This window comes from Pseudophryne corroboree, chromosome 2, assembly GCF_028390025.1.
Source record: "Pseudophryne corroboree isolate aPseCor3 chromosome 2, aPseCor3.hap2, whole genome shotgun sequence".
NCBI lineage: Eukaryota > Metazoa > Chordata > Amphibia > Anura > Myobatrachidae > Pseudophryne > Pseudophryne corroboree.
In genome coordinates, this window is record NC_086445.1 from 284,826,650 (window position 1) to 284,843,392 (window position 16,743).

The window sequence follows — 16,743 nt, forward strand, 5'->3', positions numbered from 1 at the left end:
GTCGATCCCTCTGGAGCTAATGGTGTCCAGTAGCCTAAGAAGCCCAAACTACCACCTGTTAGGTAGGTTCGCTTCTTCTCCCCTTAGTCCCTCGCTGCAGTGAGTCTGTTGCCAGCAGATCTCACTGTAAAATAAAAAACCTAAATATACTTTCTTTCTAGGAGCTCAGGAGAGCCCCTAGTGTGCATCCAGCTCAGCCGGGCACAAGAATCTAACTGAGGTCTGGAGGAGGGTCTTAGTGGGAGGAGCCAGTGCACACCAGGTAGTCCTAAAGTTTTCTTTAGTTGTGCCCAGTCTCCTGCGGAGCCGCTAATCTCCATGGTCCTTACGGAGTCCCAGCATCCACTTAGGACGTCAGAGAAATATATATATATATATATATATATATATACATACATATCTATCTATCTATATATATACATATCTATATATATATATCTATATATATATATATACGGAACGAGGGTGTCCGGCACTCCAACACAGATGCAACTGGTCCCGGTGCCAGAATCAATAATGGATAAAGAAATATAGAAAAAACGGCACTCAGGAAACTTTCAAGGTAGTATATAAACGGTCAGTTTATATACTACCTTGAAAGTTTCCTGAGTGCCGTTTTTTCTATATTTCTTTATATATATATATATATATATACATACATATCTATATATAGATATCTTTATATATATATATATATATACATATATATATATATATATATATATAGGCTCTGCACATTATTTTTACCACCAGGTTCAGCTCGGTATTAAACAATGGCAGAAGCTGATGCTGTGTTATATGTGTCCAGAGTTATCATTCACTGTACAACAGGACTCTCAGGTCCAGCGGCTGCAGCAGCAGCTCACCCTCCCTCCCGACATGAGAGGCAGTACTAACTGTAGTACTACTGTAAGTACTGTAGTAGCACTACAACAGCCTGAATAAGACAGTGTTTTTCTCCTCCCGGCCAGGTGGGGCCGCTACTCAGAGACCTGACGCCGCTCTATCGTCTCATGGACTCGTCGAAACTGTAGGAGCAAGTGCCCGCCGGTGCGTCCAGAACTTTCGTGGCGGAGAGCGTTTGTTGTGCGATTAGGGTGACAGGAGGCGGGCTGTGCGGCCGGAAACTGCGGGTGCAGGTAGGCTGTGTCGCTGCTCGGGAGCCGGAAGTGGCTCTGAGTGTGGCTCATACAGGGGGCTCCTGTACATGTACATGCCTGGCAAGCAGCGGGTCCGCTGGGGAATACAGTACGTGCAGTGATGGAGAGAGGGCTGTGTGTGACATAAAGGAGACACAGGCAGAGATCATGTCAGTGTGAGCATCCTCTGGCCCTCCTGCCTTTATAGAACTACAAGCCTCAGCATGGTCTGCCTGCTGGGACTTTTAGTTCTGCAACACTAAATACACTTCTGATGTAACCTGTTTATTTTATTGCTTACAGTTGTGACTGTGACACCCTGATAACCAGGCGCCATGACAGAGGCTGCGCAAGGTGCCCCTGCTCGGTGAGTGTCTCCTGTCCTGCTGCTGGGAGAGTGGGTGTCATGGGCGATGTGACATTTTATAGATGAAAGTGTTTAGTGTTCAACAAGGGCACTGCTCTCTATCTATACTCTTCAGTTTATTTTTTTACTATACTCGCCATGGGTGTTTTAGTTATGAATGTATGTATTTTGGTAATGGTTTTATTCACATAAGTTAACTACATTACTGCCTCCCAGCCCTGAGGTCATGGGTTTGATTCCCACCACAGCCCTGTGTGGAGTTTGTATATTCTCCCCGTACTTACATGGGTTTTCTCTGGGTATTCCAGTTTCCTTCCACAGTCCAAAATATATAAGTAGGTTAATTGGCTCCTGACAAAAATCAACCTAAGTGTGTGCGTGTATATGGGAAGACTAGATGGGCCAATTGGTTCTTATCTGCTGTCAAATTCTATGTTTTTATGTTTTATATGTGACTAATACTGTATATTAATGGCTAGTCTTTCATAATGATTTTACTTTAGTATTTACTATGATATTGATACACATTTAGGTTATATTAGTTTTTAACCAGTATAATTTATTGTCTTTATTATACTTGACATGTAAGGCCACTTACCCACTGGTGGTAAGTGTTATGTTCTTTCTTCTTCTTATTATTATTATTATTATTATTATTTCCAGTAAAAATGCATGAAAGCAGGTGTAATGCTTGAAAGAAAGTTACCTGCTCTAATGACATGATCTACATCGCTACTATCATTTGTACACTGATACTCTATTAGTATAATAGTCCTTCAGTGGTTTACAATGGTTTCCATGAGTACATGTTCTGTATTGTGGCTGTAACCCTAGCAACATTGGAAAATGACCCATGGAAGCCAATGTAAACAGTGAGTTGATGTGCCCTAAGAGATGCACTGTAACAGAGTGTATCTAGCCAAAGAAACAGCCAAGTAGGTAATGCGCATACATAAAATAGGCATTGTGGGATATATGTAGTAAATACAATTGTGCGCCATGGTCTGGCGGGTGTTATTCATCGCGGCCACACTTTTCAGGCGCCTGAATTCATTAAAAAAAGTGTTCACCACCCTATAGAGGTCTGATCAATTTTGTGCGAATTTGGGCTGAACCAGCCCGCGAAGGCTGCGAGATTGGGTGCCATTTCACATCGCACTCTTCATGAATAATTGGATTGACCCCTATGTGTGTGTATTCTATAATTGTGACGGTTACCTTTAAAATATCTGTTTTGTGCATGTTAAAAAAAACAAAACAAAAAAAACCCCAGGCATTAATAAAGGAGAAATAATGGTTACACTTCTATTTCACTTGCACATTAGAATTCTGCATAAATGTACTGTATAACCTCTAGATATTCCTAATTTTCACCCATACAGTTCACTCTTTGTTCAGAGTACTGTAAGTTAATTAATGGCAAACTGAGAGCGAGCGCAGAAGGGTTCTGCTAGTAACGCTATACCCATATGAAAGGTATCTGCATTGTTCACTTACATTAAAGGGGGGTACTCACAGAGCGATAATCTAAGCAATCTGACTAGATTGCTTAGATTGTAAGCATGATCTGTCAGTGTGTACCCCACACAGCGATAGCGATGCGTGGCTCCGCGCGTCGCTATCGCCGGTGCTAGATTTGCCTGCTCCCCCCCCCCCCTCCCGCACACTCATCACACATGGCGTTGTGCTGAGCGGGGGGGGGGGGGGGGGGGGGAGATGTATGCTGAGCAGTTCGCTTGGCACACATCTCTACCCACATCTGCCCGTGGATACGGGCTTTAACAGTATATCTTGGACCCTTATGGCCAACCGCGATATGTGATGTCTTGGAAGGATCAGCTACAATATCCGGTTTGTGTATATATAGATATTGGTGTATTTAGGACTTGTAAACAGGGCATATCAACTTTCTGTTTGCTTGTAGAGCTGCGCTTATTTTGGTGATCCCTCCAGTTTTTCTCATTTTATTTCCTTTATGTCTGCAGGTTGTTTTCTGACAGTTATATCACAGAAAATCCTCAGCAGTCTTTAGAGGTGAGGTCTCTTATTATTTGACTTATGAAGTTGGCATTAATTATAGCCATATAATGACAATGAAATTATGGCAACGGGTGGTTGAATGTGGCATGATCGTAAACTATGCAGGCACTGGTGGAGACACAGACATGCATGGGCTGGTAGATGACCAGTGAGGCCGTGAGTGAGGGACGTGTTGGGAAGAAGCGACAGTTTAAACTGTATCTATGTAGCATAAACTTTCTAACAAACACCGTACCCCACTTTTCTCCAGCATCCATAAGGGATATTGGGGGAATCTAGTACAATGGGGTATAGACGGGGTCCAAAGGAGCCAGTGCACTATAAATTTCTTCAACTGGGTCTGCTGGCTCCTCCCCTCTATGCCCCCTCCCACAGGCAGTTTAGAAAAAAGTGCTCTCAGGAGAGGATGCACACTCTGGGCGCTCCAGAGAGTTTTCTTCAGTTTCTTTTCAATCTTTGTTATTTTCGGTATGCTGTTTGGGCAACAGCATGCCTGCACAGTGAGAGTTAGGGGGGGGGGGGACGGTTACCGGCCTTGCGAGGTGTCAGAGCAGCTTCCACGCTGCAGGACCACTGTCCTGAAACGTTGTTGTGCTGCGGGGCACTGCGTCTTGTCGGTCACAATTGCCGCACACCCCTAACAATAGCCTGAAGGTGACATCAGTGGTGAGTACAAACCTGGGTTCCCGCTAGGGGGGTCCCCCGGTTCATGGTGCGGCAAAACGCTGGGGCGGCATACGGAACCCTCCTAGGGGTGACCCGCTATAGCCCCCTTGTGTACACTGGCAGCGGTGGGTAAAACTAGCACTTGTGTGATGTTTTATACTCATAGGGACACTTTTGCCAGTATAAAGATTACAGGGGGCAGAGCTTCCTCAGAGCGAGACCAGTGGCATTTTGGTGCCTTCCTCTGCTTACAGCTGCATCAGCAGGCACACACAGCTCCAGACACTCAGGATACGCAGGAAAACTGGTAAAGCGGTGTAGCAAAGGGGGAGAGCCGCTATTGTACACAGTCTGTGTCCTGAAAAGGACAAAAACTCCAGTGTTTCACTGTGATATAACTGCTTGCAGCCTCACTGGGGCTGTTTAGCTTGGGTGTGCTGTAAACATGGTAAAACACCAATTGTGCACACCAGATTCTATCCCTCTTCGTCGGGTTCAATATCATGTGAACAATATAGTCAGTTCTCACAGCTCAGTGAGGGGACTGTGGGAGATAGTCAAGAGCCTTCCTGGCTAGGTGCCATAAAAACCATGATGTCAGATATGTCATCACAGCTCACTGCTAATGCTAAAAAAAAACTCAACAATTGCAGCAAGCTGTGCAGACCTGGTTGCAAGGGCAGAGGTTCCACAGCCCCCCCTCTCTAACTCAGGACCACTAAAACGTGGGTTACCTGCTTTACTCTCAGATTCAGATGAGGAAATACAGGAGGAGGGGGAGAAATTGGATCCCGTTACTGGGGATTCCCATTCTGCACAGAATGAACCCCTCATTTTAGCTATACTTAGCTAAAACTCCCTCTAGAGGACGCTGCGACACAGCAGTCATTTTTCTACACACAAAATAAGCTCAGTGTCACTTTCCTTGATTCTGCAGAGTTAGATGACCTATTTAAGTTAGGCTGGAGAAATCCAGATAAAACATACCAAGTGTCAAAACGGTTTTTGCACACTTTCCCATTTGCTCCTGAAGGCAGAAAATTCTGGAAAGAACCCCGGCTATGGACGTGTCACTCTCGCGCCCGTCTTAAAGGGCGGTACTGCCAGCCCCGGGCTCCTTCACTATAAAGGGCCCTGTTGATAGGAAGATAGACTTCAGTGTAGTTTCTATCTACACAGCAGTGGGTATGTCACAAAGACTGGTCATAGCAGGTTGCTGGATGACTCGTGCCATTCATACATGGGCTACTCAGATTCAGGAGGGCCTCTCGGGGGATATGCCCCTGGTCACTACAGTAAATCTCCTGAAGCGCATTCAGGACACTGGAATTGGATACGTGGATTTCTAAAGTTACTGCGGGGAAATCCACGTTTCTTTCCTCTGGGGCCCCGAGGCCGTCTAACCAGTCCTTTCCATCTAACAGATTTCGATCTAGGGCTAGAGGTGCCTCCAAAGCTGCTAGACGCACCAGAGGTAAGACAAAAAAACCAGCGGAGCACCAGTGCAGCTTCCACTAAGGCCTCTGCATGACTGTGCCCGCCCACCCCGAGTTGATCTCGAGGTGGGAGCTCGGCTGCGTCACTTTAGCTGCATCTGGGAAAGTTCCTGCCAGGATCCCTTGGTTAAGGACCTTATTTCTCAGGGCTACAAGCTGGAGTTCGACAGTGTTCCTCCCAAACGATTTTTCAAATCAAGCTTACCAGCTTTGGAGTATATGCGTGTTACGCTGCAATAGGCCATCCTAAAATTGATCCAATCCCAAGTCATTGTTCCAATGCCGCTGCAACAACAGGGAAAGTATTACTACTCCAACCTGTTCGTGGTACCGAAACCGGACAGTTCAGTAAGGCCCATTTTAAATCTAAAATCCTTGAACCCTTACCTAAAGGTTTTCAAGTTCAAGATGGAATACTTGCGAGCAGTGATTGCGGGCCTGGAAGAACGGGAGTTCATGGTATACCTGGATATAAAAGACGCCTATCTCCATATCCCGATTTGGCCACCTCATTAGGCTTACCTGAGGTTTGCCCTGCTGAACGATCACTACCAGTTCCAGGTGCTACCCTTCGGCCTGTCTACAGCTCCGAGGGTGTTCACGAAGGTGATGGCGGAGATGATGTTCCAACTCTGGGTCCAGGGGGTCAATGTTATCCCTTACCTGGACGATCTGATTAAAGCAAGATCCAGGGAACTTTTGTTGCTCCATATAGACCACAGTATCCATCTTCTGTCACACCATGGGTGGATCCTCAATTTACAGAAGTCCCACCTGGAGCCAACTCAGAGGCTCCTGTTCCTGGGAATGTTGCTGGATACTGTGGCCCTAAAAGTGTTCCTCCCAGAGGACAAAGCGAGAACACTTCAGGAGATGGTCCGCATGGTTCTCCGGCCTGTTCGGGTATTCATCCATCTTTGCATAAGATTGTTGGGGAAAATAATTGCCTCGTACGAGGCGATCCAGTATGGAAGGTTCCATACCAGGACTTTTCAATTGGATCTCCTGAGCAAGTGGTGCGGATCACATCTTCAGATGCACCGGATAATTCGGCTGTCACCTCAGGCCAGGATTTCTCTCCTGTGGTGGCTGCAGTCCTCCAACCTACTGGAAGGCCGAAGTTTCAGGATTGCATCCTCCTCACGACGGATGCAAGTCTGTGAGGATGGGGAGCTGTCACCCAGGGGGCTCGGTTCTAGGGCAGGTGGTCAGCCCACGAAGCCCTTAATCTGGAACTTCGGGCGGTCTACAATGCTCTGCTTCAGGCCTCGCCTCTGCTCAGGGATCACGTGATCCAGGTACAGTCGGACAATGCCACAGCAGCGGCGTACATCAATCGACAAGGAGGGACAAGAAGCAGAGCCTGCATGCGAGAGGTGTCAAAGATGCTCCTCTGGGCAGAAAGAAATGTAGGAGCAATATCTGCAATCTTCATTCCGGGAGTAGACAACTGGGAAGCGGACTTCCTGAGTCGTCACGATCTCCACCACTTGGGAAAGTGTTCACTTGGGACAGTTCCTCTGTTTCCTGCAGGCTGGTGTGGATAAGGGCTTGCGTCTGGGTTCCATTAAGGTCCAGATTTCAGCTCTCTCAATTTTCTTCCAGAAGAAATTGTCAGTATTGCCAGAAGTTCAGACCTTCTTGCGGGGGGTGCTTCACATTCAATCTCTTTTTGTGCCGCCCACGGCACCCTGGGACTTGAATGTAGTGTTGGAATTTCTACAGTCCTCCTGGTTTGAACCTCTGACGATGGTAGAAGACAAGTACCTCACGTGGAAGACGGTGATGTTATTGGCCCTGGTCTCTGCTAGGCGTGTCTCTGAATTGGGGGCATTATTGTGTGAAAGCCCCTACTTGGTCTTTTATGAGGACAGAGCGGAGCTCAGGACTAGGCAGCAGTTCCTGCCGAAGGTCGTCTTTGCATTCCACTTGAATCAACCTATTGTGGTTCTGGCACTTCTGCTCCTCCGGAGGCATTGGATGCTGTGCGAGCCTTGAAGATCTATGTCAAGAGAACAGCTCGGATCAGACTGTCGCTTTCCTTGTTCGTGCTATATGATGCATAGAAAAAGGGTTGCCCTGCTTCTAAGCAGTTCATTGCTCATTGGCTTAGGCTTACTATCCAACAGGCCATGTGTCAGCAGCCTTGCCTAGTCCGCAGTCTCTGAAGGCCTACTCTACAAGATCGGCGAGGTCTTCCTTGGGCGGCTGCCCGTGGAGTCTCGGCCTTGCAGCTATGCCGAGCTGCTACCTGGTCGGGGAAGAACACCTTTGTGAAGTTCTACAGGTTTGATACCCTGGCCAAAGAAGATTCCCAGTTTGGGCAGGCGGTTCTGCAGACGTCTCAGCACATTTCCGCCCATTCTGGAAGCTTTGGGACGTCCCCATCGTACTAGATTCCCCCAATTTCCCTTATGGATGCTAGAGAAAATAGGATTTTAATTACCTACCGGTTAATCCTTTTCTAGTAGTCCATAAGGGATGTGGGTGGTCATTCTGAGTTGTACGCTCGCTAGCTACTTTTAGCAGCAATGCAAACGCAAAGTTGCCGCCCTCTGGGAGTGTATCTTAGCATAGCAGAATTGCTAACAGAAGATTAACAATTCTGCTATTAAGTATTTCCTTGCAGTTTCTGAGTAGCTCCAGACCTACTCCTAGATTGCGATCACCTCAGTCCGTTTAGTTCCTGGTTTGACGTCACAAACACGCCTAGCGTCCGGCCAGCCACTCCCCTGTTTCTCCAGCCACTCCTGTGTTTTCTGCTGGCACGCCTGCGTTTTTTAGCACACTCCCGGAAAACGCTCAGTTACCACCCAGAAACACCCACTTCCTGTCAATCATTCTCCAATCAACAGAGCGACTGAAAAGCTTCATTCGCCCGTGAGTAAAATAGCATAGTTTTGTGTAAAATTGCTTAGCGCGTGCGCCCTGCGGTGCATACGCATGCGCAGAACTGCCGGATTTTAGCCTATTAGCAATTCTGCTAAAAATAGCAGCGAGCGAACAACTCGGAATGACCACCCTTGGGCACCCGCCTCAGTGCGTTGACTTTTCTGCAGGATCTCTTTTCTATGGTTACCTGTTCAGCTATTGCTGTTTTGTTACCATCCGTTGCTGGTCGTTTTATGTTTGTGGTGTGCTGGTGTGTAAATCTCACCACTCATTGTTTCTTTGTTCCTTCTCTCAAGTATGTCCTTTCTCCTTCGGGCACTATTTTATCTATAACTGCCTGTGGGAGGCGGCATAGAGGGGAGGAGCCAGCACACCCAGTTGAAGAAATTTAAAGTGCACTGGCTCCTTTGGACCCCGTCTATACCCCACCGTACTAGATTCCCCCAATATCCCTTATGGACTACGAGAATAGGATTTACCGGTAGGTAATTAAAATCCTATTTTTGCTGTTTTATGTCGGTATTATACCCATTAGCATGGCATGACCACCTACTCAACTACAATTCCCTGGACACAAGTGATTGCTTACATATACAAATCATGGATTTATCTACACCTTGTAGCCAGTGATGCCCAAAGTGAGGTACAATTGTCACAAAGCAAGTTTGTTTTAGTGTGATGTAAGTAAATATATGCAACACGTACACTATTTTTTCTCTACTTGTCAGTGAATGTAAGGGTTCAAATGGGGTGGACTTAACTAAAAATAATCCTTATTGTTGCTGTCACTAGGACTGTACATGGGCAATGCTTAAAGACAACATTGTAATAACGCCATTTAGCACCGTCCCTTCCAGACTGAACTGCAGACTACAGAAACGTATAACTGCCAGGAAATACGGGAGAGCATCACAAATACTTTCTCATCCATCCTCTTACCTGCACACTTAGCACCTACGTTTGTAAAAGAAGTTCCCTCTTTCAAATGATCTGGCCCCTAAAGGTGGCTACACACTGGTAGATATATCTGCCAATCAATTGATCGGCAGATATATCTATGGACGGATCGGGCAGTGTGTTGAGCATACACACTGCACGATCCGTTGGGGACTGACGTCATGAACTGGGCCCGCCCAATTCAGCTGTCAATCACCGCCGGCTGCCACAGCATGTGTACCGGCGGTCGGCCGACCGCCTGTACACACACAGCGACGCGCCAATATATCGGTAGATATATTGGCCATCGACTGTGCTGCGGGGCCGACGCGATACGTCTGTGAACGACTGAGTTCACAAACGTATCGCCCGTACACACTGACCGATGGACCCGCGATATATTGGCTGTTCAAGAGAACGGCCGGTATATCGGCCAGTGTGTACCCACCTTCAGTGGTTATTGTCTAGTGAGCAGCTGACAATCTGAGACTGTACTGCGTAAATGCTAGTAATTTATATAGCACTCTTTCTCCAATAGGACTCAAGGAGCTTTGGATGGGGGAGGGCACTTATCTTGCATCCTGTCATCATACACTTGGGGAGTCCCTTTGTTCAAACAATCTGCCCACTTAGTAGTAATTGCCTGGATATAGGGGGTCATTCCGAGTTGATCGCTAGCTGCCGTTGTTCGCAGCGCGGCGATCAGGCAAAAAAATCGGCACTTCTGCGCATGCGTATAGTGCGCACGCGCAAAGTACTTTCACAAAAGCCGATGCAGTTTTACACAAGGTCTAGCGACGCTTTTCAGTCGCACTGCTGATCGGTGAGTGATTGACAGGAATGGGGCGTTTCTGGGAGGTAACTGACCGTTTTCCGGGAGTGTGCTGAAAAACGCAGGCGTGTCAGATAAAAACGCAGGCGTGCCAGAGGAAAAGGGGGAGTGGCAGGCCGAACGCAGGGCGTGTTTGTGACGTCAAAACAGGAAGTAAACAGGCTGAAGTGATCGCAAGGTAGGAGTAGGTCTGCAGCCACTCTGAAACTGCTAGAATTTTTTTTAGCACTGTTCTGCGATCCTTTCGTTCGCACTTCTGCTAAGCTAAGAGGCCAGAGGGTGGTGGCTTAGCGTTTGCACTGCTGCTAAAAGCAGCTAGCGAGCGATCAACTCGGAATGAGGGCCATAGAGAGCAATAGAAATTCCAGTTAACAGATACTGTAGCTTCACTGCACATTTATGCATTTTTACTCAACCATATAAAAAAAAAACCTGATATTTTTTGAGTGCAGAACTCATTATGAAAACTTTTGTGCATAATATGGCTATTTGCTGTTTTGGAAAGTTGGTTTTATGCTACAGGAAGGACCACAAAGAACAGATTGTGTCCTCATACACTTATGGGTATAGTAACTAAAATGCGGGTTTTTAGAAGAAAAGATGTTGCCCATAGCAACCAGTCAGTTTCTACTTATTTATCCAACACCTTCTAGAAGATAACAGCTAGAATCTGATTGGCTGATATGGTTAACACCTGCACTTTCCTAAATATACCTCCTAGCCTCAATACGCCACGTGAGACACCTGGAGTGATTAACTCGTGTTGAACATCCTTCCTTTTTCTCTAACGTCCTAGAGGATGCTGGGGACTCCGTAAGGACCAAGGGGATAGACGGGCTCCGCAGGAGACATGGGCACTTTAAGAAAGACTTTGACTCTGGGTGTGCACTGGCTCCTCCCTCTATGCCCCTCCTCCAGACCTCAGTTTGATACTGTGCCCAGTGGAGACTGGGTGCATTTCAGGAGCTCTCCTGAGTTTCCTGTAAAGAAAGCATTTTAGTTAGGTTTTTTATGTTCAGGGAGCCTGCTGGCAACAGTCTCCCTGCATCGAGGGACTAAGGAGAGAGAAACAGACCCACTTCTCTGAGTTTCAGGGCTGTGTTTCTTAGGCTACTGGACACCATTAGCTCCAGAGGGATCGGTACGCAGGTCTCACCATAGCCGTCCGTCCCAGAGCCGCGCCGCCGTCCTCCTCGCAGAGCCAGAAGATAGAAGCCGGGTGAGTATTGAGGAAAAGACATCAGAGGCGGCAGAAGACACCTTGATCTTCATAGAGGTAACGCACAGCACTGCAGCTGTGCGCCATTGCTCCCATTCACCTCACACACCTCGGTCACTGTAAGGGTGCAGGGCGCAGGGGGGGGGCGCCCTGGGCAGCAAATAAACCTCTTCTGTGGCATATGTGTGTGTGTGTGTGTGTGTGTATATGTATATATATATATATATATGTGTATGTACAGCTGGGCACTGTACATGTATATAAAGAGCCCCCGCCATGTTGTTGAGAAATTTGAGCGGGACAGAAGCCCGCCACCGAGGGGGCGGGGCTTCTCCCTCAGCACTCACCAGCGCCATTTTTCTCCACAGCACCGCTGAGAGGAAGCTCCCCGGACTCTCCCCTGCTTAACACACGGTGAAAGAAGGGTTTTAAAGTAGAGGGGGGGCACATAATTGGCGCATATACATAACAAAAGCGCTACTGGGTAAACATACTGTGTTTTTTCCTGGGTCATATAGCGCTGGGGTGTGTGCTGGCATACTCTCTCTCTGTCTCTCCAAAGGGCCTGGTGGGGAACCTGTCTTCAGAAAAGAGCTTCCCTGTGTGTGTGTGTGGTGTGTCGGTACGCGTGTGTCGACATGTCTGAGATTGAAGGCTCACCTGGGGGAGTGTATGAATGTTAGGTCTCCATCGGCAGTGCCGACACCTGACTGGATGGATATGTGGAATATTTTAAGTGCTAATGTTAATTTATTGCACAAAAGATTAGACAAAGCTGAAGCTGGGGTACAGTCAGGGAGTCAACCCATGCCTGTCCCAATGTCGCCTGGACCTTTGGGGTCTCAGAAGCGCCCACTATCCCAAATAGTTGACACAGATACCGACACGGATTCAGACTCCAGTGTCGACTACGATGATGCAAAATTACAGCCAAAGGTGGCTAAATGTATTCGATATATGATTATCGCAATAAAAGATGTTTTGCATATCACTGAGGAACCCCCTGTCCCTGACACGAGGGTACACATGTATAAGGGAAAGAAACCTGAGGTCACCTTTCCCTCCTCACATGAGCTGAACGAATTATGCGAAAAAGCGTGGGAAACTCCAGACAAAAAACTGCAGATTCCCAAAAGGATTCTAATAGCGTATCCTTTCCCGTCGCAGGACAGAATCTGGTGGGAATCCTCCCCTAGGGTAGACAAAGCTTTGACGCACTTATCAAAAAAGATAGCGCTTCCATCCCAAGATACGGATACCCTCAAGGATCCTGCTGACCGCAAGCAGGAGGTTACCTTGAAGTCCATTTACACACATTCTGGTACGTTACTCAGACCGGCTATTGCGTCGGCCTGGGTTTGTAGTGCTGTAGCAGCATGGACAGATTCCTTATCAGCGGATATTGAGACCCTTGATAAGGATACCATTTTAATGACCCTGGGGCATATAAAAGATGCTGTCTTATATATGAGGGATGCTCAAAGAGATATTAGTTTACTGGGTTCAAGGATAAACGCTATGTCTATTTCTGCTAGGCGTGTCTTATAGACCCGACAGTGGTCAGGTGATGCCGACTCCAAGAGACATATGGAGTTGTTGCCTTACAAGGGTGAGGAATTGTTTGGAGAGGGCCTCTCGGACCTCGTCACCACCCACGGCTACGGCAGGTAAATCGAATTTTTTGTCATATATTCCCTCACAATCTAAGAAAACGCCTCATTATCAAATGCAGTCCTTTCGTTCCAATAAAAGCAAGAGAGTACGTGGATCGTCCTTTCTTGCCAGAGGTAAGGGCAGAGGGAAAAAGCTGCACAACACAGCTAGTTCCCAGGAACAGAAGTCCTCCCCGGCCTCTGCAAAATCCACCGCATGACGCTGGGGCTCCCCTGAGGGAGTCCGCTCCAGTGGAGGCACGTCTTCGACTGTTCAGCCACATCTGGGTTCACTCACAGGTGGATCCCTGGGCAATAGAAATTGTTTCCCAGGGTTACAAGCTGGAATTCGAAGAGGTGCCTCCTCGCCGGTTTTTCAAATCGGCCCTACCGACTTCCCCCCCTGGAAAGGGAGATAGTGCTACATGCGATTCGCAAATTGTGTCTTCAACAAGTGGTGGTAGAGGTTCCCCTGCTTCAAAGAGGGAAGGGGTACTACTCAACTCTGTTGGTGGTCCCGAAACCGGACGGTTCGGTCAGACCCATTTTGAATTTAAAATCTCTGAACCTTTAATTAAAACGGTTCAAGTTCAAGATGGAATCGCTCAGAGTGGTCATCGCCAGCCTGGAAGGGGGAGATTTTATGGTATCTCTGGACATAAAGGATGCATACCTGCATGTTCCCATATATCCTCCTCATCAGGCGTACCTGAGATTTGCGGTACATGATTGTCATTACCAATTTCAGACGCTGCCGTTTGGGCTTTCCACGGCCCACGAGAATTTTCACCAAGGTAATGGCGGAAATGATGGTGCTCCTGCACAAACAGGGTGTCACAATTATCCCGTACTTGGACGATCTCCTCATAAAAGCGAGATCACGGGAGAAGTTGCTGAACAGCGTATCACTTTCACTGAATGTGTTACAGCGACTCGGCTGGATTATCAATATTCCAAAGTCGCAGCTGAATCCTATAACTCGTCTGCCCTTTTTGGGCATGATTCTGGACACAGACCAGAAGAGGGTTTTTCTTCCGACAGAAAAAGCGCAGGAACTCATGACTCTAGTCATGAATCTGTTGAAGCCAAAACAAGTGTCAGTACATCATTGCACTCAAGTCCTGGGAAAAATGGTGGCGACATACGAAGCCGTTCCCTACGGCAGATTCCATGCAAGGACCTTCCAATGGGACCTATTGGACAAATGGTCCGGGTCACACCTGCAAATGCATCAGCGGATCACCCTGTTCCCCAGGGCCAGAGTATCTCTCCTGTGGTGGCTGAAAAGTGCTCACCTTCTAGAGGGCCGCAGGTTCGGCATTCAGGACTGGATCCTGGTGACCACGGACGCGAGCCTCCGAGGTTGGGGAGCAGTCACACAGGGAAGAAATTTCCAAGGCCTTTGGTCAAGTCAAGAGACTTGTCTTCACATCAACATCCTGGAACTAAGGGACATATACAACGCCCTACGTCAAGCGGAGATCTTACTTCGCGATGGACCAGTTCTGATCCAGTCAGACAACGTCACCGCAGTAGCTCATGTAAACCGCCAAGGCGGCACAAGGAGCAGAGTGGCAATGGCGGAAGCCACCAGAATTCTTCGCTGGGCGGAGAATTATGTAAGCGCTCTGTCAGCAGTGTTAATTCCGGGAGTGGACAACTGGGAAGCAGACTTCCTCAGCAGACACGACCTGCATCCGGGAGAGTGGGGACTTCATCAAGAAGTCTTCTCGCAGATTGCAAGTCGGTGGGGACTGCCCCAAATAGACATGATGGCGTCCCGTCTCAACAAAAAGCTACAAAGGTATTGCGCCAGGTCAAGAGACCCTCAGGCGGTAGCTGTGGACGCCCTAGTGACACCGTGGGTGTTCCAGTCGGTCTGTGTTTCCTCCTCTTCCTCTCATACCCAAGGTGTTGAGGATAATAAGAAAAAGAGGAGTGAACAATACTCATTGTTCCGGATTGGCCACGAAGGACCTGGTATCCGGATCTGCAGGAAATGCTCACAGAAGATCCGTGGCCTCTTCCTCTAAGGCAGGACCTGTTACAACAAGGTCCCTGTCTGTTCCAAGACTTACCGCGGCTGCGTTTGACGGCATGGCGGTTGAACGCCGTATCCTAGCGGAAAAAGGTATTCCGGATGAGGTTATTCCTACGCTAATAAAGGCTAAGAAGGACGTGACATCTAAACATTATCACCAAATATGGCGAAAATATGTTTCTTTGTGTGAGGCCAGGAATGCTCCTACGGAAGAATTCCATCTAGGCCGTTTTCTTCACTTCCTAAAAACTGGAGTGGATTTGGGCCTAAAATTAGGCTCCATTAAAGTTCAGATTTCGGCCTTATCCATTTTCTTTCACAAGGAATTGGCCTCTTTACCTGAAGTACAGACTTTTGTGAAGGGAGTACTGCATATTCAGCCTCCTTTTGTACCTCCGGTGGCGCCTTGGGACCTTAACGTGGTGTTAAGTTTCCTTAAGTCACATTGGTTTGAACCACTTAAAACAGTGGAGTTGAAATATCTCACTTGGAAGGTGGTCATGTTGTTAGCCTTGGCTTCGGCTAGGCGAGTTCCGGAATTGGCGGCTTTATCACATAAAAGCCCCTATCTGGTTTTCCATATGGATAGAGTGGAATTGCGGACCCGTCCTCAATTCCTACCTAAGGTGGTCTCATCCTTTCATATGAACCAACCTATTGTCGTGCCTGTGGCTACACGTGACTTGGAGGATTCAGAGTCCCTGGATGTGGTCAGGGCTTTGAAAATTTACGTGGCCAGAACGGCTAGGATCAGAAAAACAGAAGCACTGTTTGTCCTGTATGCAGCCAACAAGGTTGGCGGCCCTGCTTCAAAGCAGACTATTGCTCGCTGGATCTGTAACACGATTCAGCAGGCGCATTCTACGGCAGGATTGCCGTTACCGAAATCGGTTAAGGCCCATTCCACTAGGAAAGTGGGCTCGTCTTGGGCGGCTGCCCGAGGGGTCTCGGCACTACAGCTGTGCCGAGCTGCTACTTGGTCGGGGTCAAACACCTTTGCAAAGTTCTTTAAGTTTGATACCCTGGCTGAGGAGGACCTCCTGTTTGCTCAATCGGTGCTGCAGAGTCATCCGCACTCTCCCGCCCGTTTGGGAGCTTTGGTATAATCCCCATGGTCCTTACGGAGACCCCAGCATCCTCTAGGACGTTAGAGAAAATAAGATTTCTCTGACGTCCTAGTGGATGCTGGGAACTCCGTAAGGACCATGTTGAATAGCGGCTCCTCAGGAGACTGGGCACAAAAGTAAAGCTTTAGGACTACCTGGTGTGCACTGGCTCCTCCCCCTATGACCCTCCTCCAAGACTCAGTTAGATTTTTGTGCCCGGCCGAGAAGGGTGCACACTAGGGGCTCTCCTGAGCTTCTTAGTGAAAGTTTAGTTTTAGGTTTTTTATTTTCAGTGAGACCTGCTTGGCAACAGGCTCACTGCATCGAGGGACTAAGGGGAGAAGAAGCGAACCTGCC

The 16,743-nt window shown here is 47.8% G+C and overlaps 1 protein-coding gene across 5 annotated transcripts in view; it reads left to right on the forward strand.

Moving 5' to 3' along the window:
- Window positions 1-987: 987 nt before the first annotated feature.
- SUGT1 (SGT1 homolog, MIS12 kinetochore complex assembly cochaperone) overlaps window positions 988-16,743 on the forward strand; it is a 321,635-nt gene continuing 305,879 nt past the window's right edge. The window contains exons 1-3 of one of the 5 annotated variants that reach the window (XM_063952887.1): window positions 988-1,139; window positions 1,443-1,506; window positions 3,492-3,540. In XM_063952887.1, coding sequence (XP_063808957.1) covers window positions 1,475-1,506; window positions 3,492-3,540 — 81 coding nt within the window. In that variant the 5' untranslated portion in view covers window positions 988-1,139; window positions 1,443-1,474. The other 4 variants (XM_063952891.1, XM_063952889.1, XM_063952888.1 and 1 more) reach the window with 4 other exon arrangements.